Genomic DNA, 27,480 nt, shown 5'->3' on the forward strand with positions numbered 1-27,480 from the left:
GAGGGACTGGCTGGGCATCAGTTGGCAGCTGGTGAGCAGTTGCGTTGTGCATCACTTGGGATTTTAATTATTTTTTCTTTTTTTTTTCCCCTTTCTTATCAAACTGTTCTTATCTCAACCCACGAGTTCTGGTACTTTTTCCTTGTACTCTCCCTGATGACGCTCAGGGGAGTGAGAGGATGGCTGTGTGGTGCTTAGCTGCCTGCTGGGTTAAGCCACACAGTGCATCCCCAGCTTCTCTGGGCAGCCTGTTCCAGTGCCTCACACCCTTTGAGTAAAGAATTTCTTCCTAATATCTAATCTAAATCTCCCCTCTTCTAGCTTAAAACCATTCCCCCTTGCCTTATCACTGTCACCTTGACAAAGGGTTCCTCCCCAGCTTTCCTGGAGATCCCCTTTAGATACTGCCTTCACAGGAGAGGTGCTCTAGCCCTCTGATCATCCTCGTGGCTCTCCTCTGCCATAGACCTGCTCTAACAGGTCTATGTCTACAACGGGCCTTGAGGAAGGAGAAGAGACTAGATCTGGAGTCTGAGCTTTTAGCAGCAAGGTACCGCTTCCAGGATGGACACAAGAGAGTTAGTATTGGGTTTTATAACCAAGACCTAGAGGCCGAGAGTGGTTTCATCCATATCCACGGGGTAAGACAGCACACGATTACAGCTGCTTGTATCCTCCCAACCTCACAAACCCTGGACTTGGCTGTGGTGGAAAGAGCACACTTCAGCGGGTGCTCCTTTGGGAATTGTGTGTGCAGGGTGAGGCCTGTCAAGAGGAAGAAAGAATGTAAGCGGTGGGAGTGTCAAGATGCAGGAGGGCCTCTGACTCAGACAGGAAGGAAAATGAAGAAATGTAGCAGTTGGAGAAGACGTGGGGAAGTGCGACTGTGACTCAGGCTGGAGGGGAGGCAGCGGGATGTGAGCTGGCCTGTGGCAAGCGAGGCGAGAAGGCAGAAAAGGAAGCGCTGAAGAGTATCAGGATGTGGCGTTCTGCACCAAACCCCCTCCAGGCCGGAGGACTGCATGACCGAGTTGCCGTTCATAGCCATCCTGGTTGTGCAGCAGTGCCAGGCAAGTCGTGAGCAGTCTCGTGTCAAAACTCGGCTCTTGGCAGCTGTGGGAGTCATCCCTGTGCGGAGGCCAACTCCATGACTGTGTGCTGCTTCAGCCTCTCTGGGGCAAACGTGGAGCTCAAGCTGCATGTTTGGTAGCGTTCCTTCTGTTTGTGTAACTCTTAAAGGGGGGTTCCTCACCAACAGCTTGAACAGCCTAGAACAGAGGTGCAAAAGGTTATCACAAACCTCGTTGAATAAACACCTTGCTTTATTCCACATTCCCCCTCCTGGGGAAAAGATTTGAGAGAGGGAGAGGAAGAGACAGAGAAGGGACCACACGGCAAATGTTAGGCTGTCCGTCGAACATACTTCTGGAAAGTATTCAGAGCCTAAGGAAGACAGCTGGATGAGACCTTTTGCGAAGCAAAATCCTTCTCATAGTCAAAATAATATGTCACTTAGGCTTGAAAGTTACCTTTAATACTTCTGCTTTATTTCTAAATAGCATTTCTGGTATAGTCAAGTGCCTTGCATTGGTGTGCCTTCTCTGTCCACTTACTCACATCTGCTTCAAATGCTGTACCAGAGAATTACTTAGTCATAAAAAAGAGAAAATGATCGGTTAATGTCTATTATCACTGATTAATGATAGCAGACTGCACCCTTTTTTGCACTTTCTTAGTATTGGTATGTAAAATACTTTATTTTTTATATATTTTTATGCTTTATTTATTTATTTATTTATTTTCCAAGGGGGGCATTAGTACTACTGTCCTAAGTTTTCCGTTTTCCAGAGTTTTCACAAATGCCATGCAAGGTGAAACCATCTCAGTAGTAGAAAGAATTCCCTTTGAGCTTTCCACTAGGCCAGTATAATGGAAATCCCTGTCTTAGGACTTCAAATTCCTCGTGCAGAGGAAAGTCTTGAACTTGCATCTTGAGTCTTGGGTCTGCTGCATCCTGGGGGACTGCTGGAACCATGTAGTAGCTTTTGTATAAAAGAGCACTTTTTTTTTTCTGGCTCGTGCTTAAGAGGGAGCAGTAAGGGTTTGTGCCGATTCTAATCACAAGTATATGCCTTGAAAGTGAATTCCTAAGGGGAAAACAGCCGAAGAACAACTGCTTGGCAGGTCCTGACCTGGAGGCTTGGTTGAGAGTTGAGCTACGCGGTTGTATTTAAAGTGAATTGCTTCTGCCAGTGCCCAGAAGATACGAGGCCTCTGGATTGTTAAAAGTATAAAATTGTAGGTGCCTAATGCATGGGGAGAGTTAGAGGTCTGTGAACAGCGGTCTTACATTCAAGTACCAGTATCATGCTTAAACTCAACCTTACTCATCTTGACTCCATGTTACAGTCAGAAAAAAGAGCATAAAACCGCACTAAAACTAAATAAGTAATCTACATCTTTTAAACTTTAGAAAACCCAAGATGTTTTTCCTGATTTCTAGTGTAAAATAGCGTGTGTATGGTCTTGAAGCAGTTGCCTTACATGACTTCAGAGATTTTAATTGTAGCACTGTTTACTTTTTCACAGGAAGAGTGTTGGATTTGGGAAATAAATTATCTTTTTATGTGAAACTGTTGTGACTGGCATTTGCAATGGACCTTTGGCATGAAGTTAATTCAGTTTTGCTGACTTTGACAGCAAAATAATAATTCTATCTGGTAGGATATTTATCAAAACTTTTCATGTTGAGAGGAATCAGTTAAGAACTGTCCTGTCTGAGGACGTGAAGGTCTCTTTCATTAGAGTTGTATTGAGGAGCAGAGAAGGACACGCAGTGATACTGCAAACTGTAAATGAATTAATCCTCCACCACTTTTAATTATCAGGGGACACTGAAGTTGAAGCAAGCGTGTGGTTCTGTGCCCATGGCAAGTACTACCTGGTTGAGGTAGCTGGATAGCGTGATACCTGCAGGTGGTGCAGATGTTCAGAGGTTGACCATACCTTCTTGTGGATGCTGGCAAGGCACAATATGATTTTTTTGCTTGCAGGCCCTGTGGTATAGATGAAGCTTGTCTCTTCTGGAGGTTTCATGTGTCCCAGTGATTCCTCAGCATGAATAGCTTCAGTAGGGTATAAGTGATGTTGCATAAAGTCAACAGGAATACAGCTGGCAATATATTGCACAGGTATTCACAGCGAAGCTGTCATTTGGGGTCTGCTTTGATAACAATGGTTTTTTAGCATTGAAACCCAAATCCTCTTCTTCGCTTGTCAAGAGACAGGAAGGAAATTATACCTCGCAGAACTGTTGTTTTCAGCCTCGGGAATGGCTTGCATTTGAAGAGGCATTTCACACCCATCCACCTAGAGAGCTTTCCTTCTCTCTGTGCAAATAAATCCAATTGATCAGAGTTAGAGCTTCTTTTGGATGAGGTGATTAATTCTGAGCCCTGGTCGCACAGAGTTCTCATTGGATTTAGGGTCTGCTCGAAGGCTATTTAAACTGAATTATTTATTGAAAGAATGTAAATGGTTTAGTCTCCTCAGTTCCATTTTTTTAAAGCAGCTCTGGCTGTTAGGACGTGTTGAGACAGCTTGAATTCCTCCTATATTCCCATACCTCAGAGCTACCGATTGGCTCTCAGCTTTCAAAAGCACCTAGTTGGTAGGAAGCCCCAGGGCCAAGACTTGTGAATATAGTCTTTAGAGCCCAAGGGGTTTAAACACAAAAGTTAACCTTAGCTCAAGAAGGCCAGGCAGCTCATCTGTGGCAAGAAGAGGATCCCACTCTTACTCAATGCTCAGAGTCTTAACTGGATGATCTGAGTTGCTCCTTTAGGTCCTCTGAGCTAAAAGTAGCTTTTGGTATTTAATCAATCCCTTCTTACTCCAGTGGTCTTGGTAAAGGTTACAAGTGGTAGACTCCCAACTGATAAATTAGTTACTAGAATTTTACTTAAGTTCTGAAGATGGTTAAGTGCTTTCAAAAAATTTCAAGACATTCAAGGATATCCATTCTATCCCTGTAACTTATGTTTCATTGTAATAAAAATATAATTTGCATTATGACATTTCTTCTTTCTTTTATGTTAGCAGACGGACCATATCTTCAAATCATTGAGCAGCCAAAACAGGTAAGAACACTACATTTTGAAAATCTTTAAGATAGCTATGTCACTATGTTCAGCTTTGAATAAAGCTGTGACTTAAGATGAGAGAGAAGGGTTGAAGAGGTTAAACTTAATAACAAATATGGCATTTAACCATGAGCAGTTTTTCCTCTCACTTTTGTAGTTAAATCGTTTCCTGTTTTGTTCTGTCTTCATCTCTGTGTCTCTTTGGAAGTGTCATAAGACCAAAAAAAAATGAAGGTTTTAAAAAATGTCTTGCTAAATATAGACTTGTCATCTTAGAAATGAGTGTTGTAGTACCCTAGTGTTTTGAAACATAAATTCATAGACCAATCATGGGAGTTTTTTATAATTTGTTTCATGTTTTTTGAAAGATGTGAAAGAAAAAAAATCCAAACATTTAATTCCATTCCCAGAAGTTACAGGAAGTTTTGACTTGTGTTCTGACATCGTGAAGAAATCCTGTTGTCCTTTGGGATTCCTTTTATCACAGTTGGCTGTTCTGAATAACCCAAGACAAATGAAGATAAATACTTGAAAGTAACTTTTTTTGGTGACTCAGTAGTGAATGCTCACTTAGGCTGCTCTGATAGTGTCAGTTTCACCCTAATGCACTGGTTATTATTCATGCAGCTGAAGTACGGAGTGTTTCTGGCTGGTGTCATCAGCAATTACAAGTATTCCTCCTTAAGCTGTTACAGTAAGAAGTCCCTTTTTTTGCCTCTCCCACGTAGTTGCATAAAATCCGACATTATGCAGCTGTTAAGTAGATGGTTGTCTAGAAGCCATTCTGTCCTCTGCTTGGTCTGCAAACGCATGTCACAATCCAGTCACTCTTCTAGGAGACTGTAGAGAACATCTATTTCAGGCACACGCTCAGGACATTTTTATACTTCAGCATCCGCATGGGAACAGGCGACACTTAAGTGTCTTAGGTGAAACAGCAATGTACTGTGAACTCTTGGAAGAATATGCTGCCTCTTTCTTGTTTGAGATTATCCCAAATTAGGCCACGTCTTTGCATGGCAGAGCCTATAGTGTGTAGTACCGAAAGAGAAAGCACCCTTTTCCATACGTGACATCTCCACAAGCAGCTCTTTAGTGGAATAGCATGTGGCAAGCTGAGTGATGATTTATAACAGGGTAATAATGAGGGTGATCCATAGGCAGGGTGCTGTGCTTGTGTTCGTTTTAGGAGCAAAGAGACAATGGGGGAGAGTAGGACTGTATGTGTGAAAACACAGCTACCATAGGAAGGGCAATATAGACTGGGGAAAGCCACTCAGATGTCTGCTGGACCTGTTGGGCCTAACGCATAAGAGGTGAAGAGAGACTGGGTTGTCCCTGGCATCATGACTGTGGAAGTTGCTTTTCCTTCTGGACAGCTTGAGTTCAAGCTCATCATAGTTGGGCACTTCACTTGCAATACACTTGGTCACCTGGTCACCATAGGAGGGCAAATACGTGATTTAGGATTAATTACACCATCTGATCAGCATCTGAACAATAGACAGATCTTTCTGTTTGCTTGGGAGATATGTTCTTAATCTGAAAAGGCTTTGTTTAGTGAGATAGATGTTGAAGCTAATGATTACAGAGTAATTTTTTGAGACTTGTTCACTGTCAGCTAATACAGACTTCAAATTCAGAGCTGCCTACTATTAGAGGCTGAATGATCCTTGAAGGATGCAACACTTACCTGGTGCTGTTTGAGCAAGCACATCAGGAGGCCTATGTAAGACAGGGACTTTGCCAGAAATTGCAGGACTGTGGAGTAGGTTTGAAAGTATTCAAAGGTGGGGGCCATATAAAACAGCATAGCAAAGTAGAGTTACCAAATACATTTGCTTAGGAGGTGCATCTTCTGTACAGTGTAGATTACTTAGTAAAGCAAAGGGAATATAATTTCCTGTAATGACAAAGGACGTTTGTACTCTAGAGCGGTTGCTACTTGATCATTCAGTGTTCCCTGAAGCTTTTGTGCTGCCTCAGGACTCTTCTCAGGGATACAGCTTTCCCATGCTTTTCCTACAAGAAAGAAGGATTTCTGTTTCATCCATGCTCTTTTTTCTATGCTGTGTACTTCCCTGATTGATGGCAACCCTCTCTACCTAGCAGCTATTGTGGGAGAAAGAGCAACTGTTCTTACAACCTCTGTCTTTTAATTTTTATCTTGTTTTGAGAGTGTAAATAGATCTCTGCCTCAAAATATCTTCACTTGCTGAAAGAATATCTGGTTGTTGATAATGTGTAAGAGTGAGAATAGGACAATTTCTCTGGAGCTACAATTCAGTGGTGCTTTGTCAACCATTGCTCAGACAACATTTCAGGGACTAGCAGCTGTAACTACTGTTTGTGGGCAAGTTGTGTGTGTGTGTATTCATGCACATGTGCATGTGCTGTCTTTTTTCAGTTTTGTTTTTAAAGAGCTTTCAAGTTTCTTTTCCTTTATTTCCACAGAGGGGTTTTCGATTCCGATACGTATGCGAAGGGCCTTCACATGGTGGACTTCCTGGTGCTTCCAGTGAAAAGAACAAAAAATCATTCCCTCAAGTCAAAGTAAGAACATAAAACTTTAACATTTTGCGAGCTGAATGCAAGTGCATGTAGGACCTTATTGCAAATCAACACACTTTTGTATGACATTTCTCTGACTGCCTGCACTTCAGTTCCCACTTTAAGAGTGAAATTGATTTTGAAAAGCAAGTAGTTTTCAGATTTGTGGAGATACTTTGGCACCATACTTACTTGCTAGCAGTTAAGCAGTAAGCTTTCCTACATTTACCACCTCACTGTTCTTGTGCAGACCAATGGAGCTCTTCTGAAAGGTGCAGTTTTAGTATAGTGTAAGGCCTAAGCTGGTCAGTTACACCACATCCAGCATAATGCTAGAGTCCAGTCACTTATTCCAGTTCAGTCTAAAATGCTATTTAGCAAGTTTTCATTCTTTTTCTATTCATGTTACTCCTTACTCTAGGGTATCGAGTTCTTAAGTTCTTAAGGACTTCATCAAGATTATATTAAAATCAACAGAAATCTTGTCATTTTAACAGGAGCAGCATTATGTTCAGGAGTTCACTGAATCTCTTTTATTCCAGGAAAAATTCAAGCATGTTAATCAAAGAAACATTCTGTGCTAGCACAAAATGAAGATGATAACAGTGATGATTAATCATTCTAGGATGAACTTTCTTTGCCTAAGGTTCTTGCAGCAAATTCTTTCTGCACAGAAGTGGGGAAAAGATGCACTGTGTTTTCTGCATTTTTTGGAACTTAATGAGCTCTCAGTCTTGTCCCTGTGTTATGTCTTTGATGAACTTACTGTGCTAGAGATTGTCTCGTGAGGAACAGGGTTAATATTTTTTAATTCTGGTGTTGTATTTTACTCCGTTACAGGGAGAGAAGGGAATGGAAGGGTGGCAAGGAGTTAGCATCTGGACTAGGCCTTGGAGTGTGCCATTCGTTAGCTTTCCCCGTTGTATGTGTGTAGTTCTTTTGCAGTTCTTGAGAAAGAGTGGAGTTTGGAACAGTTGCTTGTCCATAATGAATTAGTATGAGCATGACTCAACGGAAAATAATCAGCATTGGCTGAGTTAGCCTAGGGGGTGTTAGTCTGGCAAATTGAGAAGAGGCTGAAAAAGCTGATTTCATGTGGCCTTGCAAAACTGTTATGAAAAATTACCAGCCCAGGCAAAGAATCTACTTGCTTTTCCCTTTCCTATTGTGACGATAATGATGAACCATTGAATACAATTTTACTGGTATGTTCAAATAAAAGGAATGTACCTCAGTTGAGCAAGATCTTTGGATTCCAATTTCATCTGTATTGATGCTTAATACAAATAATTATCAGTTGCTATTGATGATATTTGTTATGTTATTGTATTTCCCAAAGGTGTGATGGGACACAAAATAGCACAACGAGATAAGCAATGAGAAGTTCTATAGGGAATGGAATTTCTCCGTGGAAAAACTAGAAAGCAAATGTTCTTTGGCTTTCCATCAAACCTGGTTTCATTGATCATCAGATTTTAATTTCATCTAAAGCTCCCCCAACACACACGTGTCCCTTCCCCTCCCTTCCTCTCGTCCTACTGTGCGCATCTGGTTTTTTTCTAGTACAAATCCCCACATGGCAACACCTGCTGGGAGAGGCTGGCAAAGGAACACAACAAGTAAATTCCTCAAGGCCATTGCTTGTTAGTGCTTGTTCTCGATTCAAGTGGTGCCAGTAAAGACAGAACCGTTTCACACCTTTTCCTGTAAGTCTCTCCTGTGTTTTGTCAAAGGGTGCTCACCTTGTTGTAAATGAAGCAAGCACAGTTGAAGATTACTGTATTTTATTTTATTTTTACAGTTATGCCAAGGCTTTCACCGTAAACCTCCATTTGTTGATCATGGTGATGCAAAAGGGCAGTAGTGTGAGCATTGGCTGTTCTGTAAAAAGGAGGCTTTGTGACAGATCTTTAAACCTTGGCCATGGGGTAGATGGTCAGTGCAGCTCGCACCAGGATCTCTCTTATGCTTGGCTAACTCTGCACAGAAAACTGATGCAATTTACCAGTAGCCACCATAGGATGTTCTGAAAATACACATCTTCAGTGCACTAAAAAGCACTGCAATCTCCCTACCCGCTTTTGTTAGTATTATGGGTTAAAAGCCTAAAGAAAAACATGTATCTGATATGACTTCTTGCATAATGTGGACTATTGAACCTCACCCTTTTTTTTTCCTGCACCTACTCCCTAACTTCCAGCTGAGCTGGAAAGCATAAAGATGCATCTTTCATTTCAAGTGCTGAAGACTTTGCCATGTCTCTAAGCAATATGTTTTGGTAGTTAATTACGTATTTAACTACCTCCTGTAGAGCGTATTAGGAGATGGTATACACCAGGAGTTAGTGCAGCAGTTCTACAGTGCCAGCGAGTCTTTGCACTCAAGACAAATCTGTACTGGCTGGCAACTTGGAATTGGTTTAAAAACTCTTGTTTTAACAGCACAGTAGCACAGTCAGAGCAAATGGAGTCCACTTACCAGTAGTATTTTTCCTGTAATATCAAAGATAGGATTCATTCAACTTCATACTTTAGGGCTTTGTATTCCTTTGTTTACTGCCATCTTTGCTAATAGTAATCTTAATGTTATGTACAAAACATGTTGTGTTTTTAGAGGATGTAGTGGATTTTATGTAACTTTGCAGAGGAGCTGCAGATATTGAACACACTGTAATGAAGGAAGATTTCATGGCAAGCTACCTAAAATTCTCCGTTTTAGATTTCATTTCCATCTGCTTGATGAAAGTAACACTAGAAAATTGAGTCTATCTCAAATACCATCTAGAACAGCTGAAATTAACGCTTTTGAGCTGTTTCCTCATAATTTGCTTGTTGTCCAGGTAAAAAACAGTTGTATTTCTGTAGTTGGATATAGTTACTCTATATCCAAACAACAACAGATTTGCTCTCCCAAAGCTCTCTAAAGAGTTTCAGAACAACAACAACAAAAAAAAAAAAAAAAAAAAAAAAAGAACCACCAAAAGAACAAAACTGGATTATCTGATATTATCACCAGCTCACTGAATAAGTTGCTTGTTTTTATGCATTTGGAAAACTGCCAGAAAACTTCCATAGAAGATTTCTACTCACCTTTTTACACATTGACTATGTATGTCCTGATCTTGCATACTGATGTTAGCGTATTCATGTTTGACACTGAAGTGCTTGATCCAGTTTTGGGTGTGAAAATAATTTGCTGAAAATAGCGGTGTGAAGGAAATGTCCTGAGTTTTCATCTCCTTGGGGGCAAATCGACATGGGTGGCTGCAAACAAATTCACGTTGCCTATTCTGTGAGCTGGATGTAAATGAGTTCCAGCCCAGAGGCTGGGTAACCACTGTTGCTCAGAGATGTGCCCAAGCTAATAAGCACTGTCTTTCTGCTGATGAGTCTGGACATAGTGCAGTTCGGCTTGTGAATCAAAGCTGAGTACCAGTTAGGTAGTCCCGAACCCAGGCGCCCAAACAGGAGCACTGCCCATCCAGACATGTCCTTGGGCTATATCCTAAATTATACCTCAATTTGGAGATAAGCTTTCTTATTGAAATCAGGGGGATTTCAGCACCTACTTCAAGTTCAGGAGGAAAATCTGGAAAATTAGGCAAGTTATTTAGTTAATGAACTTTCTTGTTGAAGAGAGGAGCAACATACTCGTGTTGTTTTTTTTTTTTTCCCCTATAGGAATTAAGTTGTGGAGTGATAGATCATGGATTATTGGTTAAAGATTAATTCATTCAATGGCCAAGAAAATAAATAATCGCTAGTCAAAAACGAGCAGATTTTTTGTTATAAATCTTTAATGCCTCTTAAAAACCTGCACTGAACCAATTCAACTGAAGTTAAATTCAGTGAGATTTGTGCTTTTAACTGCCATGGCTGGTTTGGCTGAACATGGAGTACTGAGGCCCCGTACTTGGGCTCCTAAGGCAGTGCACCAAAGTCCGTATTTTTGGTGTAAGAGCGACCTCAGATTCAGAGGATCAACAGATCTACAACTCCCATCGATTTAGGTTACTTTACATTGCTTGTTCTTAGGTGGCCTAAAGATCTACGTAAGTATTCAGTTGCCTAAATAGTTCCTACCAAGCACGAAATGTCTTAAACTGGCAACTGGAAAAAAAAAAAAAAAAGTAATGGTGTTCTCTGAAAACGTGGCATTTATGAAGAGTGAGTGATGCCTCATCTGTGGAACACTTTTTGTATGTGAGTATTTAAGACAGCACTGGTCATACTCAAAAGGTCAGGCAGGATTGGGGATGTAGCTGCTATAACGAAGTGATTAGAAAGAGAAATAGATATTTTTATCATTGCTGGTTTTGTATGTTTGACATGGTCCTTTCCATCATTTGCTTTCTTTAGTTAACTGCTTGGTTTCACTTCTTGCTTGTATGAGTAACTCAAAAAAACATCTTTCAAGTAGAAAAATGTTTTTCTACAAGTCTTTTTTTAAGTTTTAGAAAGTATAAAAAACTGGTTGGGGTCTGGATCTCAGGAAGATGTGAAAAAACTGAAAAATCTTTCAACTCTTGTTTTGAAATTGACTCAATTTCAAGTTCACAGGGTCCTCTTAATCTCTCAGACAAATCTCTCTCAAACAGGAACAGCAGATAAATGTGAGCCTGCAGCATTTTAACTTTATCAGATTAGATCAATTGAATGCTGCTTCAGTACAGGATGTAATCAAGTATTACAGCTATGCTCTTCCCAGGAACTCCTTATTTTCTTTTTTTTCCCAATCTTTAATTTGGTGTTCAGTAGCTAGTATTTCAGATCACAGGTCTGATTTTGAGCGATACAGCACCCAAACGCGGTCTCCGCATATTGTGTATGTGTTTTCCTGTCAACACCATAATCCTTGGGTTCCTGTATAGGTATTCATCACTGTAATATACTCTCTACCTTCTAACGCCTTTACATGAAGGAGAAGGTGATAGTTATTTGTATATCTTAATAGCAGAAGAAAAAAAAAGGTTATTCTGAAGTTGTGGTATCAATGATTCAAGGACCCAAAAATGATTTCAGGCTTAGTTTATGTTATATAAGGCTGGTTAACCAATGGGACTATTTTGCTGGCCACTGAGATAATCTGGATACCTCAAAATCAAGTAGGTAATACTGTCTGTAAGACATACAGGTAGGAAAGAATTCAAGGGCATCCTATAGCCTCTGCAGCATAGGATGTCAGACTAGATGACGAAAATAGTCCTTTCTTGTCTAATGACCTATATAAGGTATTACGTTTTAAGAACTCTTTTGTTTTTCCCCTGAGAGAGACTACAAAGATCATGCTGAGCTGAGTAACAGGGGGAGATTGCAATCTGGTTACCACTGCAGTTATATGTTCTGCTTTCAGAGGCTGGAAAGTCCTTGACGTGCAGCAGTCCTACCTACAGTTTCACTGTGGTTTCTACAGCTGATGAAGGATTGTCTTGAACTTTTCTGATGTGATACGAGGACATATGTGTTACTCATAATGAATATAACACTATAGATGTGCTGGGAACTTTATAGCAGGGAGAGGCTTGTTTAGTGAGGGAAGAAAAGACAATATTTTTTAAAAAGCCCCTCTCTCAGCCTTAATTGTAATAATGAAGGTGATATGTGGCACATAACATAATTTTTATTTTTAGGTCGCTTTGTGAAAGTTGCACAGGGATCCTTGCATTTTCTCACTGCTGATAAATGGGGAACTGGTGAAGGAGTGATTATTCAGTGTCTTTGTGCAGTTTCAATCCAGAAGGGATTACAATTTGGGAACAGGAGAAAGCATGAGTACCCCGTGCTTCGTATTTCAGAAAGCGACATTTGCAAAATCCACTTTAATACAGTACTATACAGTTACCTTGCAGGCAGTGAGTAATGAGAATACTTTTGCACACCTGTTCCTCCTGGAACACCTTTTTCATAGTTTGGCTGGTGTGTTTTTTTTTGCTTTTAGCAGCGAATAGGAAGACAGTGAAGGCACACGTACATACGCAGAGTGTTTCAACTGTGATGGAAGGGGTTCAAGAGAGGGGTTAAACGGAGTGAAGGAAGGTGGCAGGACTTAGTAATGTGGTGAAATCGTGGCAATCCCCGGTTATCAGCGTTTTATCAACAATATAACCTTAAGTATTCGGTTCATCACCGATTCATCACTTTAATGTTTATCGTGATCCTTTAATTCCTTGGTTGATTAGATCTATAAGCTGCTGTAATACAAAGAACTTTGCCTTGGGCACATTAGAAGAAAAATTAGAGGAGGAGGGAAAAAAACAACATTGATAAAAGGGTTAATTAAGTGAATTGGAAGGGAAGGTAATGTTTGCTTTTTTAAAGTGAGATAATTTTATATTTGGCATAATTTGAAAACGATGCATAACCGATAACCGAGTTGAAGAGTATTACTTATGAGGAAAGAAAATCACGTTTGAATAATGTATGTAAAGCAACTAACTTACCAAAATGATATATTGTTAGTAATTTTAGGGGGTTTTTTGAAGCATTACTTGACATCGCAATTTTAAAAGCTATTAAAAATGTATGATGATTAGAAACTATAATGAAGGAAAAAAAGCTTCACAGTCCTCCAGAGTGCCTCCTAAGGCACTCAGTTTATCATAACTGACTAACAATGTCTATTGTGAATTTAATGTACTAATTGAAGCTTAAGGAGAGCAATGCAGCATAACTGGCTGGAATGTAAAACTGGTGTTCATGATTTGGGAAACAGGTCGCTCTCCCTTACATTCATTTTATTTCTTAACTTTTTTGTCACCACGTCTGTCATTTCTATGTTAACTTGAATTACAAAAAAAGTATTGACTTTGTGCTGTTGCTGTTATTTTGTCACTTAGGATTCATGAGAAGATGCATTCACATTTCTCCTATGTAAGCTTGATTGTACTTAGCTGACAGAAAATACTCAACTGGAATCATTGCTTGTTCCGTCTTTAAAAAAAATAACAACAATTTTATCTTTATTTACAGATTTGCAATTATGTTGGACCTGCAAAAGTAATTGTCCAGTTAGTTACTAATGGGAAATACGTCCACTTGCATGCTCACAGCTTGGTGGGTAAATTTTGTGAAGATGGAGTATGCACAGTTAACGCAGGACCTAAAGATATGGTTGTGGGGTAAGTCTGTCAAATATATTTGTAACACTAAACTAAGGTAAAGAGAATCAATTAGAAACACTATAAGAAGCAGTACAAAATCTCTACTAATAAGCAGCTAAGTGGAGCACTAGTCTTCATGCTCTAATGTGTGCTTTGTATGTTAAACAAAAATAGACTAGGTATACTCTTTAGAATATGGCCTAGGCAGGCCAAATAGATTAGAGCAAATAATTTTCAGTTAGAATTTGTAGAATTTTGGTGTTTCAATGTGCAATCCAAATTTATACTGCAAGCTCATTCTTTAAAATGTAAGTAGTTTGTTCAGAAAGACCAGACTGTAACGTTACTGAACAGAAGTTTTCGTTACCTTTTTGATCAATATTTTACCATCACTGAAATACACCAATAGGAATATAGTGAAGAGAAAAGCATTAAGAAAATGAAGTTAGTAAATTTGAAATTAATGCAAGACAGGTATAAACATGAAAATACTAAATGAGTCAAACTTTTTAAGTTTGAAGCAGCAAGATTATAGTGAAATTGTAGTTGGTCTGTTCTTGTTTAATTTAAAAGAGTAATTGTTTATATCAGTAAATGGAACTCAGGCTCCCGTCTACGTTTTCAGGCTTAGATCAGGTTTCATGCTGGCTGTAAGTTTTAGTTCTGTGATCTCAAGAATGTCTTTGTTGGTGAAGAAGAAGAAGTTTAAAAAGCTGAGGAGGTTGGGAGAGAGAGATTCTTTTAAACTGTAACTTTTGATGTCCAAGCCCAGTGCACTAACTTTACCAAGCACAGCAATTTAAATAGCTTTATTTGAAATGCTCCTTTTCATCTTGAAAAGTTTGGCTCATTTCCTAACTTGTCTTGTTTTTCATCAGATGTTTAGAAACAGCTTTCGTATCCTCAAGTGACCTGTATGAAAATTGAGTTATTGTATTGTTTTCATACTTCCAGATCTAATTGATTTTTGAATGTGCCAGGAGATTTTTACAAAAGCATATTTTGTATTATGGAAATTTTCATTCAGAGATACCTGAAGTGTCTCGCTGAAAGCCCAGAGCCCAGCCTAAAACATTTTCTTTGGAAAATTTACGCTGTTTTTAGCTTGCTCTCTAAGTCAGTTTGAACTGACCAAACTTCTGATCAATTGCTTGCTTTGCATAACAGCCATAAAATTACATATTAATGACAGAGCAAACAAAGTGTGACGAGCAGCTTTTCAAAGGTTTCTTAGTTGCTTCCACAGTGTAAGTCTGAAAACTAATAGATTACCTCTTGCCATGGGAAAATCCTGAGCAGCCATACGATCATTGCCATATGATGGCACATGTTTTACATGCTTTTTAAGGTTGGCTGAAATTTTCATGCTGGAGTTCAGCGGAGCAGCTTCCTCTGGTAAGAGAAACTGCCTGCTGCAGGTTTGGCGTAAGACATTAAGAAAATATTTCTCTCAATCAAAATTTGTCAGGTTTGCAAACCTTGGAATACTTCATGTCACGAAGAAGAAGGTGTTTGAAACTCTGGAAACACGCATGATAGATGCTTGCAAAAAAGGATACAACCCAGGACTCTTGGTGCATCCTGAACTTGGCCATCTGCAGGCAGAAGGATGTGGAGAGAGACAGCTAACTGGTATGTGGAAAGGGTGGCCTGGTTTTAATAGATCTTTTATTAAAAAACAGACTTAGCTTCTAAAAATGCAGATTCTTAGCCAGAAAAAGGTCCTCGGTAGGAAAACAACCTATGGCTATGTGCTTGTTGCGTATTGTTGCTGTGTTTTAGGAAATCTGAAAGTTTTTGCTGTTAACATGTACATGAGTAAGGAACAAATTTCTTCCATTGCTGCCTGTACCCTCCTCAACACCTATATTTCATTGCTCTCATCCTGTTTAGTAAGCTTATAACTAGAGTCATTTTGTGCTATTGCTGTGAGACATGATATCACAGAATTGTAGGGGTTGGAAGGGACCTCAAAAGATCATCTGGTCCAACCCCCCTGCCAAAGCAGGGTCCCTAGAGCAGGCTGCCCAGGTAGGTGTCCAGACGGGCCTTGAATATCTCCAGAGAAGGAGACTCCACAACCTCCCTGGGCAGCCTGTCCCAGTGCTCTGTTACCCTCACCGTGAAGAAATTCTTTCGCATATTGGTGCAGAACCTCCTGGGCTCTATCTTGTGGCCATTACCCCTTGTCCTTTCCCCACAAACCACTGAAAAGTGGTTGGCCAAATCCCTCTGTCTCCCACACTTCAGGTATTTATAAACATTGATGAGATCTCCTCTCAGTCTTCTTTTCTCCAGGCTGAACAGACTCAGGTCTCTCAGCCTTTCCTCATAGGGAAGATGCTCCAGGCCCCATATCATCTGTGTGGCCCTCCACTGGACTATTTCCAGGAGATCCCTGTCTTTTTTGTACTGGGGAGCCCAGAACTGGACACAGAATATCCTTAAGTAATCATGGAGACTTTCTTTGAGAATATCTGTTCAGTTCAGCTGTGTTCCCTGTAAAACCTGTGGTCTACATTGCATTCAGGAAACATATAAAGGGGCCGGCCTACTCTTTATCACTTCAATACCTGGCATTCAAATGTCCTTAGGGGCAGCCTCTGTCCTTGTCACAACCTTTTTAAATTGAGAGCAGAAAATAGTCATTTTCTGTATGTCTCTTAATTATATACCTTATCTTAAATAATATCTTACTCACAAATTTGCAAGATGAATACAGTATATTGTGAACAGCTCCTTCTCTTCAAATAAAAAGATAGAAGCCGATGGATACTAAATGAAAATGTTTCCTTGCTATTGGTGTTTTTTGATAGTAATGTTTGGAAAATGCACAGTCCCCCACCCTTTGTGTTAATTTGTGTGTATTATTTGTTGGTTCCAGAACGAGAAAGAGAAATTATTCGTCAGGCAGCAGTACAGCAGACTAAAGAAATGGATCTCAGTGTGGTGCGTCTTATGTTTACAGCCTTTCTCCCCGACAGCAATGGCAGTTTCACACGGAGACTTGATCCTGTTATATCAGATGCAATATATGACAGCAGTAAGTGTCTTTGGCTTTAATTACCTTTTCAATAAGGGGCAAGCTTTGTACATAAAAAAGTAATATGTAGATATTGCTATAGCGAGGTAACCCATGGATATTGGCCCCGTGACTATCCAAGTACACCATTGGTAAAGCAAAGAGGAAGAGGAGGGCAAAGCATGAACAGAGACAGAGTGTTTATCAAGCCATATAGAAAAACTATTGAAGTTATCCTATCCTTATGAATCTGACCATCAAAATTTTGACTCCAACTGAGGAGAATAATAGAAATGGAAAATATGCATGTTTCTGCTGTTTAAGTTGCTACATAGCTTTCATTTGCTAGATTTTTAGCTCCCAAGGTGAACTCTTTTTTGTTGATTCCAAAAGATTTTATTTTATTTTTCCCTAATGTCCTGTTTTGAACCATCCAAGTCCTTTCCACAGAGAGGACACAATTTGTCACATAATTGTCCATCACACATGATTTAATTATCAGATGATAGCTCTATCTCAAGAACCCATAGGTTTCCATTGCTGCCTCTGCTAAGATCTGTGGAGGTGAGCTTTTTGATCGCAGTCTGGTATGTTGGTCAGGGACTGAGGTTGCTTTCAAGTAAGCCACAGTGCAGAGCAAGCATTGCATATTGCATTAACCTAATGACTTAAAGGTAACAGCTTTCAGCAGTGTCACATTGCAAAGAAAACAGGAAAGAAAATGTTCTCCTGTAATGCGCTCTTGTCATAAAGTTGCAGGATGCAGTTCACTGCTCTGTTTTTGTACTAACACTAATTGTGCTGGGATGGCCAGGGCCTTATTTTATAGTTAACAGTTCATTCAGAGCTTAGAGCATACAAGATTTCACCCGTAAGATGAAAAACTGTTGATTCATCCTTTTTAAGTCATAGACAAATTTAAGTAGGTTGAATTGGTGGCTTGTCTGTGTGTTGCATTTGTGTATTTTTATTTTTACTTGATGTAATCTAAAATTGTTGGGAAGTTAAACATTTTTAAAATCTTTTCCTCTCAATAGAAGCTCCCAATGCCTCCAACTTAAAAATTGTAAGAATGGACAGAACGGCAGGGTGCGTAACAGGAGGGGAAGAGATTTACCTTCTCTGTGACAAGGTTCAGAAAGGTAAGTGTCCTGGGTATTGTAAGGCACACCAGGGGTTCATCTGGAGTAACGCATGAGAACTGCTGGGCTGCCTTACTATTCTCCTCTTCTGATAGCGCAGCAGGATGTGTAAGTGCTCAGCCTTTCTGGAATCCAGGCCAACAGTCCAGAAAATGAATAAAAATAAGCTTGCAAAGCAAATTCAGCATATGTTGCCTCCCCAGAGACCATGTGATCAACTTTGTTCTTCTCAAATTTCTGCCCTTCCCATGATCTTTTTTTTTTCTTTTTTGTGGGTAATGGGTTCTGGGTGATCTTTGATTCCATTATCTCACACCTGCTCTGAATTATTCTAAAGTTTCTGGTTTATTATTAAGTTTCTGACTATAAAGGGTAAGTATGAGCATTCATTATTAATCACCAGTGGGAACTGAACGTTTTCAGTGCTGCTGCTAATAACTTCATTTTTACCTATATGCTAATGGTAGAGATTACTCAGGGTAAACTGATACTTCTTACACACTTGTTTTAGTAATCTCTGCTCGTGGCTATGAATGTGTCAGGATTGGGCTCTTAATGGTTTATGTGGTTGTAGTATTTGGGCTCAACTAAAAAGAAAAAAATAAACAAGGAGTGGGGTAAACCCTTTGCATTTTTCAGCTGTAGGTGATACCTGGAACTCCCTGGTATAGATTGGATGGCAGAGCAAGTGCCCAGTTCTCACCTGTTTGTAACGAGTCTGCTCGTGTTGTTAAAACTGTGTTGCTGCTTTCCATTAATGCAGGCTATCCTCTTCCACCTCTCTTCCCTGCCAAGTTCTTCTACCAGTTTATCAGGAGAGAGAGAGCACTTTGGGGGCTTTGAAAAAACTGTTTTCTTCAGTAGTGTGTATACCCTCTGCTTTCAGGAGAACTGAGATGAAACATAAATCTTGTGCACAAAATAAATAAATAAAAGTCTGACTCAGTGGAAGCCCCGAGGTGGGGTTTCCCCTCAGCCCTAGTGGGGTTTCCCCTGACCTCACTGCTCTCAGAAACCTCCTGCCTAAAGGAACTTGAGCATGCAGGACAGCAGGGCTGGAAGCAGTGGTTTGCAATCTTGAGACTAGCAGGTGGTGGATCGGAGGAAGCAGTCTGCCTGTTCCAAAAGCATGTCCTGCTTCAGCCACCCCACGAGAAAATAGTTTTGCTATTATTTCTTCTCCTCAGAGGTGCTGGGGAAGGAATATGCGAGTGTGGTATTTCCCAAGCTCTCCTAAAAACATATAAATTAGTAACCAAACAGAGAACGAAAGAAAAGTTGTTTAGAGGAGCAGAAGCCAAGTCTCACATTTATGGCATGGCCTGTGCTGTGTTTGGGGGGTGAGGGATTGCTGCTGACGAGCTGCTCGCTCACACCTCTGCCGTCTGGCTGAGCCGCAGCTCCGCATGGCGCTCTGCCAGCACCAAGCGGAACTTGAACTGTGGCACTTCGGGTTTTGCTACAGTTTTCTGAACTGAAACTGCTGGAGGAGAGGGGGTGGTTTCTACAGTTCATGCTTCAAGTTCTCCCCTCCCTACACGCTTGTTCCAAATAAAGCTCCTCTGGAATGTTTGCTAGCCCTAGATAGGAAGAGGTAGTGAACCTAATTCTCCTTTTACTGCTCAGGAAACAGAGAGCAACATCGGTGAAGTCATTAGAATCAGGCTGATCTAAAACTGATGTCAAAAATGGGTTATCTGTGTTGTTTTCATAACACGGATAACGATGATTCATGCATTATTCATGTAGTATTATCACCCAGCTAAAAAGTAACCGTGTTGATTTTTATCTGAAATAAACTTAGCCAAAGGTTAAACAAATGCGCAAACATCCCAAAGTTATTGTTTCTTTCACTCTTTGCAGATGATATTCAAATACGTTTCTATGAGGAGGATGAGAATGGTGGTATGTGGGAAGGCTTTGGAGACTTTTCTCCTACAGATGTACATAGGCAGGTAAGTAACAGAGCATTTGCCATTTGTTAATGGTTTTCTGATCTTAAGAATCCAGGATTATAGTATAATTAGAAAATTAGGTGAAAACCTCTATATCCCATACTAACCTCTTCAGTCCCTGTCTTTTGTTGGCTACTTCCTAATAATAACAGAATCTTAACTGTTCTTTTAAGATCTAAGGTAGGAATGTAGCTGTAGGAAATCGGGAGAGAGATCACTTGCATTAAACATACACCAGTGTGAATTGGGATAGGATATATAGGAAACTCTCACAGCTCCTATGAGGATGCTGAGAAAGCCACAGAGTAGATGCTCAATGATGAGGGGAGAAACAGTGTGGTACTAACACACGTGGCAAGGCGATTCCTGGCGGTTCTGTCTTTCACAAAAGACTTTAGGACTCTAACTCAAAGGTACAGCTGAAAACTGAAATGGAAGTTTGTTGTGGCAGCAGCCTTTCGCAAAGAATTTTTGACTCCCTAGTAATGAACCAACTCCCACAAAAATAACACAAATGTACATGCAGTTGCCAAAAACCACTGTCCGTGACAAACGCACTTATCATTGTTTCCTTCACAGTTTGCTATTGTGTTTAAAACACCCAAGTATCGAGATGTCAACATCACAAAGCCAGCCTCTGTATTTGTACAACTGCGTCGGAAATCTGATCTGGAAACAAGTGAACCAAAGCCCTTTCTTTACTATCCGGAAATCAAAGGTAATTCATTAAACCCACTTTGTATCCCAGAAGCAGAAACTGCAAGGTCCCTAGGAATACTGTTAATAGGATAGGACATGTGTTGAGTGAAACATTTTTTGTAGTTATTATTTTTATAAAAGAGGATATTTGCCGCCTTGTTTTGTGCAGAGCTAATAGGAAAACTGTTACTTCTGTTATGGCTTATTGGTTTCTGTTGTTGTTGGACTGGTAAGCAGTAAATCTGTGTCTTTCTACTGAGCCTTACTCTGGGTAAGTTTCCTATATGCCTGTTCATACAGTAGATGGCACTCTCTTCTCTGAGTTTCTGCAAAATAATATTTGAGGACATCTTGCTGTCAGTACTTTCAGTTGAAACCTTAAACTGAAGACTGGTTGGTATCTGGTGGAAAAAGTATATTTTTTCCAGTTCTCTTCTTTCACCATCATGCCTCACAAGTTCTCTGATGTTTTTGAATTTTCCAATTGCCTATACTGCCTAATGAACCCGAGACCCTTTTTGAAAGAGTAGGGAAAGTGCTGTTTCAACCCCTTAGGGTAAAATGTTAGTTAGCTAGCTGAGGCAGAACAGCTGGCATCAGACCTGCTTCCTGAGTTGTTAGTGAGAAGTCTAACCAGCAAGTCTGTGCCCATTCAACTCTTCTACGTTTCAAATGAGTTTGACGTGAAAGACAGCATCAGTATGTTTTTAAATATTAATAATGTTAAAGATACGGAAATACCTTGAGGTCCCAGTCAGAATTAGTGTTTTGTTGCACTGATAGTCTACCTCCTTAACAGTTAACCTGCCTGCAGTTTGTGCTGCTAAGTCCTACTCTTGCAAGTTTGCAGTACCTCATTTGGAGCCATGCTGAAATCAGTACCCCGTCAAACTCTGAAATATGTGTGCATCAGTGCTAAGGGACTAAGCTGAGGAGAGGGGAGGAGGGAGTTGTACAGCTGAATCTATTTTACACTTATTATAACAAAATAGCTGAAAGCATGCCTTTTCAAAATCTTCCAGAGTAGCTAGAAGATCTTGTATCAGTAATGATTTAAGGAATCCCTTGCCCAAGTTTTATGGAGATGAAATGTCTAATTGCAGAACAAAGTTGCCAAATGTGAAGCAAACTTTTTTTTATGAACCTCTCAAGTAAAATTAATTCAGTATTATGTGCATTTTAGGATGCCCTATACAATCTGATCATAAAATTACCATTTAGGGTCTGTATTTTTCCCCTGTTGCAAGTGTTCAAATGAACTTAGACATGTGTGTGTGGATTTTTTGTTTGTTTCTCTGACTAGATTGCTCTCTAGAGTTTTCTCTCCTCGTCAGTGTGAGTATGCCTGCTGCGTGCATGCATATGTACTTACAGATCATGTATGCCTGGAAATAATGCACTTCTACTCTTCATTGTACTGTTCCATATAGTCAGCTGTCCAGTTTGATGCACTGACTGATGTGGCTGTGCATGTAATTTCTTTTTGTCGTATGTTTGTTGAAAACTAATAGATCATTTATTGAAGGTGGTTTGTATGTTCTTTTCTTAACAGTTTTAGTGGGTTTTAACCTTGTAATCTTTGTATCCCTGTACAGATAGTTTTTGTCGTGCCATTTTCACTTTCTCAGTCACTGGGATACTTCTTCTAAACCTTTGTGTTTTGCTTTCCAGTAGGTCTAAGGATTATTTTTTACTTACATGATAAAATTCTTTTTTTTTTTTGCCTACTTCTGCTCCGCATGGTTTGACGGTATTATATCCTGCCTGAAAATAAGCTGTCTTTATTCTGTTGACCTTTCTGTTAATTTAAGTAAATCATTTCAAGCAAACGTTCTTTTCAACATTTCTCACCATCCTTAACCTTAAACAAAAGTTTAAGGGGCACTGCAGGTGCTCTGAGCCGTTGGAGATCAGTGTCTTGTGATTTGCTGACCCCTTTTTTTTATAAGTGTCCGTTTCTGAAGTGGATTTGTTTAGTGGAGGAACCTGTGCCTGTATTCCCCAGAGATGAATTTTCTTGAGCAAGTATTTGGTTCAAGGCACTTGTGCTGATTTATGACTTCACTTAGACATTGAAGAATTTGGAGGCCACTGGACAGGAGCTGCTGTTGAAGGAAGCTCTGAGCCTCCCAGGACATTTCTGCACGTGTCCCTCCCAGTCTGGGCATGAGGCACCTGACAGAACAGCAGAGGCCACGCGGGCCTGAATGATGCTGTCAGTCTGGCTGGGAACTTGGCGATAGCTTGATTCTCACTGCTCCATTATGTACAAGATTGTTCTGTTTGAGGCTAGAAGTGAGTTTATTCTTCTACAGCACTCCTCATCTTCCCTTATAAACTAGTAATTTTTACTAGTAATTTGTGAATACTCATCCTTTTCTGTGCATGGCCACCACTAAGCGTGACTCCTTTTTCCGTCTGTTCCTTCTCACCTGAAACGCAGATAAAGAAGAAGTGCAAAGAAAACGACAGAAGCTCATGCCAAACTTCTCAGATGGCTACGGCGGAGGCAGCGGCGCAGGAGGAGGTGGCATGTATGGCGGGGGAGGCGGCGGGGCTGGCTCTGGTAAGACAACGGTTTGGGGGGGAAGACAGACAGGGGTTCTGCTTTGAGAGCCTGTAGATAATTATTCTGATTATAAAAATGAAATGAGGAATTCATCTACTTCTAGTGAGATGAGATCTGACTCTCCTATCTTTATACCTGGTATAATGGAGTAATTCCTAGAGGAATTTAGCAAATTAACCCTGTTACTGCAAAGCATTATTACAAAATTCAAGATCCTTTATAGTAATTTTCTTGCTGTGCTCTATCTATTGAAACCTGAGCATATCTGAGATGCAGGATATAAGAGCAATGCTTTGATTTCTTCCAGCAGAGCACTGATGAGCAAATGATCAGCAAATGCCATCTGAACTACAAGTAGCCCTTTTTTCAGAGAAGGGTGGGTGTAGAGCAGTAGTTTTCAAATCATGACATGCATTGCTAGCAGCACACGTACAACGTAACACCAAATACAAATCGGTTGTAATCACGGTGATTTACAAGCATGGAGACAACTTGCGAGGTTTCAGTTGAGTTTTAAATGCGTTGTACTAGTGATATTACATGGGTGAGGTCTTACGGATTTGGGGACTGAGAATCACTAGTCAGCCATCTAGAATTTCTTTGGGTTTTTGAAGGGGGGTGGCAGAGTGCACCTTCAGTTTGTAAAATTTGTTTGAAGTGGATGGAATAAACCACAAAATGCGTAGAAAACAAAATTTCATCTCTTTACTCTCAGTGCTCTTCTAGATTGCATTTTCATTGTTTCAGGGTGTCATTCTGTTAATTCTTAATCTTTTTCCTTTCTTTAGGGTTCAGTTACCCTTCATACGGTTACTCAGCTTTTGGAGGGATGCATTTCCACCCTGGCACAACAAAGTCCAATGCTGGAATGAAACATGGCAACGGTAAAGATGTCATTCTTGCAACAGTTTAATTGAGTTTGACCGTCTTTTTCTTTTACAGTATGAGCTGAGGCTGTGCATGTTTAACAGTGTGCTGTGATGCAGGTTTAACTTAAGTGTGCTGTGGAAGGTTAGCTTTTTCCCTGGAGCCACTCCTAGAACCTCTGGTAGCACAGAGGCCTGTATACGTTATATTGCTCTGCTTCTTTTGTGTCCAAGTCCACCATAAAAACTGCGTGAATTTTCCTTTTTACTGCTAACCCCTGAGAAGCAGTCACCAAAACCCTCAGCATGCTTTATATATTTTGTGTATGTGTCAATCAACAGCCCTTTCTCTTGCTTGAATGTGCTGACTAGGGTGTGACCAAAGTATTAGACCAGATAAAAGGTATCTTCCTTTGTTGCCAGAGTCTGGTGCTACACAGTAGCCAGAAGAAATAGCATAAGAATCAATGGAAAGGTTAAGTTATTAATAAGCACATCCCTGTCTTCCTAAAATAGACCCACATGAAATCTACTTGTTGAATATTCTGTAGTTATTTCTGAATTCTGAGAGATGAATTTGCTGTCAGAAAGGCAAAAGTGTATCTGATTATTCTGGTAGATTTCCTGGGAATACTTCAGACTTCGATTTGTTGTACTTTCAAAGAAGAGGTATTCCTGTTGTTGGTATATAAAAATTTACCTGTAAAGCAGAGGCTGGCAAAGACATAATCACTTTAGAGCAAGTTACATTGCTCCATCCATCCCTGTCAGTTGGCATCTGGAGTATTATGATTCATGAGTGTTTAATGGTAACACCCATATGAAAGTAAATTTTCTGCACAGTTCTTCAGGGTTTGTTTGTGGCTAGTTGAGCTTTCATTTGCACAAAAAAGCAGGAGTATTGAACACTAATGGTATTAATTTCTGTTTGCAGGACTGTCAAATTGCACAGCTGAAAAAGATAGGAAGAGGTTTGATAAACCAAGTGACAAATGCAACACGGAACATGATGTGAAAATGGAAACTATGGAGACGAATGAGTGCAGAACCTCTGGTGTAAATGAGGAGAAGGAGGAGGATGCTTCATCCTGCAGAGGTGAAGTAAACGAAGCAGATTGTAGGTGGCAGGGTAAGTGAACAAATAAATACATGAGATGAGGTAACTTAGCCAGCTGGGCACATTTAACACTGCATTGTAATAAACCTGTCTGAGGTTCACTGAAAACAGTGGCAGTACTTGGAATACTATTCACTGGTTGACTTGGCTTTTGATATTTGATAGGCTTTAATGGATGAGTATAAAGAATGTCTGTGTGATTTTTGTGTAGTTCTTCCTTGTAATTCTGCTGTTAAATTGCATGTGAAGTACCATGAAAGGTTTGAATTTAAAATGTAAACCTTATTTGTTTCTATGCAACGAGTACACAGTAAAATAATAGTTTGGTAGCAAACCTTTTATGCATCAAACCAGTGAACAAAAGGGGAGGAAGGCAGGAGTAGATAGTAAGAATGGTTTAGAAGTAGATTTTAAATAAGTGAAAACTACAAATCTCCCTTTCACAGGCAGCAAGACTTCCTTTTCCTGCAAGTCTACAGGCTATTTTTTTCTAAAGAGTTGCTAATCACTTTTTTAAAGGTCTTGAGTAACCATGCTTCTCATCACATTAAAAAAAGAAAACAACAACAATTGAACTAGAGACATGGTAGTGGTAAGAACTGAGAGATAAGGATTATTTTTTTTTGTTTGCTTTCAGCAAGTGCAATGTGATCTAGACCACTTCTGTTGTTCTGTTCTTGGTCAGGGAAGAGAGCATGTTATCTTTTGGGTATCAGTCCTCTGTGACACTTGCTATTAACAGCCCTGCAGATCGTGGCTTGGGAAACCAGAGCTGCGTAGTAGATAGGTTGTATTTGTAAAAACCTTCAAGGTGTAGCCTCTTGTGGTCTGAGGAGCGGATGGTGCTCTAGAGAAAGGTGAAGAACTTGCTGCTTGTGGTTCTGGTTGTGATGAATCCTGTGACTGACTCAAAGAGCAAAATCTTTGGCTGATCTGTGAAGTAAAATAATTTCACTTTAAGAGTCGCCAAGGAGAAACCTGTATTGTTGTTACTGAGTAATGTACATTGTAGGCAGGCAGCTGGCTGTTTCTTTTCCTTATCTATTGTAATTGCATGAAAGGAGACAATTTCAGTTTCCAGATTACGTGAAGAATAGGTGCAGAAGAACAGGCTCCATGAAATGGTTGCTGCAGGTTAGAACATCGTAGTTTTTAGACTGAAAGATGCTATCTTCTGGTATTCTGAAGGGTATTTTTTCCTGTGTGCTTGCCATGGGAAAGCAGAGGTTCAGCATCCAATTTTTTGGACATGCATATTCTATGAGAAAAGACAAAATTTCTCAACACCCTTTACCTTGGATATGTTGTGAACATAACATCAATTTAATCCCATTACTTAGTGTTAAGAGGTAAACAGCAAATAACAATATATCAGTCTAAGCACATAGCATAGGAACTGCAGTGATCTGTGGGCCAGAACAATAAGCTTCATGGATAGCTGAGTAAGCTGTGGGCTCACAGAAATGATGTGTTCATGTTCACCAGGGATATACGTCTGAGACTAAATCCCTGGTTATGTGCAGCTGGAAATCCTGGGTATTCCCTCCCTACGTGTGCTTTAAATGACAACATCTGTTTTACTTGTTTGCTGTTAGTGATTTCGAACCTTACATGGTTTTACAGAAACATGAAACTGTTGATAATACAGGCTGGTTTCGGATGATACTACTTCCCAGAATGACAACTGTGGTTTGAAAGTTCATCTGTTTCATTTTCGCTAGTTTCTTGCCAATACAGAACCACAGAGGTATTGGCAGAGCAGCTAGGGTGACCTTTTCAGTGTTCTGTGGACAAGAGTCCTTAGCTGTTGCTTATATCTAAGATCCAAGTTTCTGCTTCTCTTGTTTCATTGCACACAAACACATGTAAACGGCACAAATTCAGTGCCACTCAAACTAAAGGTGGCTTCCAGAGTTTCACTATTCCCAGGGTTCCTACTGCCTGAATGCTCAGAGTGCACCTCCTTTTCCTTCCCAGGGACTCATTCCCTCTGTCCTTTCCTCTCAGCAGTAATTAACAACCTGTCTCAGTGAATCAGCAAATAATGCTTCTGGTTTGCACTTTGTATTTCTGTGGCAGCACAAACCCCTGCCAAAAGAGGGAGGTGCTGCAGGGAAGACAACCGAGCTGATGGAGACCAAACTTTGCCTTGCAGATGGTCCCTTCCTGGAGAAGGCGATGCAGCTTGCCAAGCGCCATTGCAATGCTCTCTTTGACTACGCTGTAACTGGAGATGTGAAGATGCTGTTGGCTGTTCAGCGCCATCTCACCGTTGTCCAGGATGATAACGGAGACAAGTAAGTCATTGCTGGCAAGGCC

General features: G+C 40.2%; 1 protein-coding gene across 2 annotated transcripts in view; it reads left to right on the forward strand.

The window, feature by feature from the left end:
• Positions 1-27,480, forward strand: part of NFKB1 (nuclear factor kappa B subunit 1) — a 56,040-nt gene that overhangs the window by 17,635 nt on the left and 10,925 nt on the right. Inside the window, exons 4-15 of one of the 2 annotated variants that reach the window (XM_068681832.1) lie at positions 4,099-4,139; positions 6,597-6,695; positions 13,661-13,809; positions 15,260-15,423; positions 16,676-16,834; positions 17,851-17,955; positions 19,819-19,910; positions 20,490-20,628; positions 23,053-23,175; positions 23,967-24,062; positions 24,979-25,173; positions 27,317-27,458. In XM_068681832.1, coding sequence (XP_068537933.1) covers positions 4,099-4,139; positions 6,597-6,695; positions 13,661-13,809; positions 15,260-15,423; positions 16,676-16,834; positions 17,851-17,955; positions 19,819-19,910; positions 20,490-20,628; positions 23,053-23,175; positions 23,967-24,062; positions 24,979-25,173; positions 27,317-27,458 — 1,504 coding nt within the window. The remainder of the gene's footprint in view (positions 1-4,098; positions 4,140-6,596; positions 6,696-13,660; positions 13,810-15,259; positions 15,424-16,675; positions 16,835-17,850; positions 17,956-19,818; positions 19,911-20,489; positions 20,629-23,052; positions 23,176-23,966; positions 24,063-24,978; positions 25,174-27,316; positions 27,459-27,480) is intronic. The other variant, XM_068681831.1, reaches the window with a different exon arrangement.

Source organism: Anas acuta, chromosome 4, assembly GCF_963932015.1.
Source record: "Anas acuta chromosome 4, bAnaAcu1.1, whole genome shotgun sequence".
NCBI classification, from domain to species: domain Eukaryota; kingdom Metazoa; phylum Chordata; class Aves; order Anseriformes; family Anatidae; genus Anas; species Anas acuta.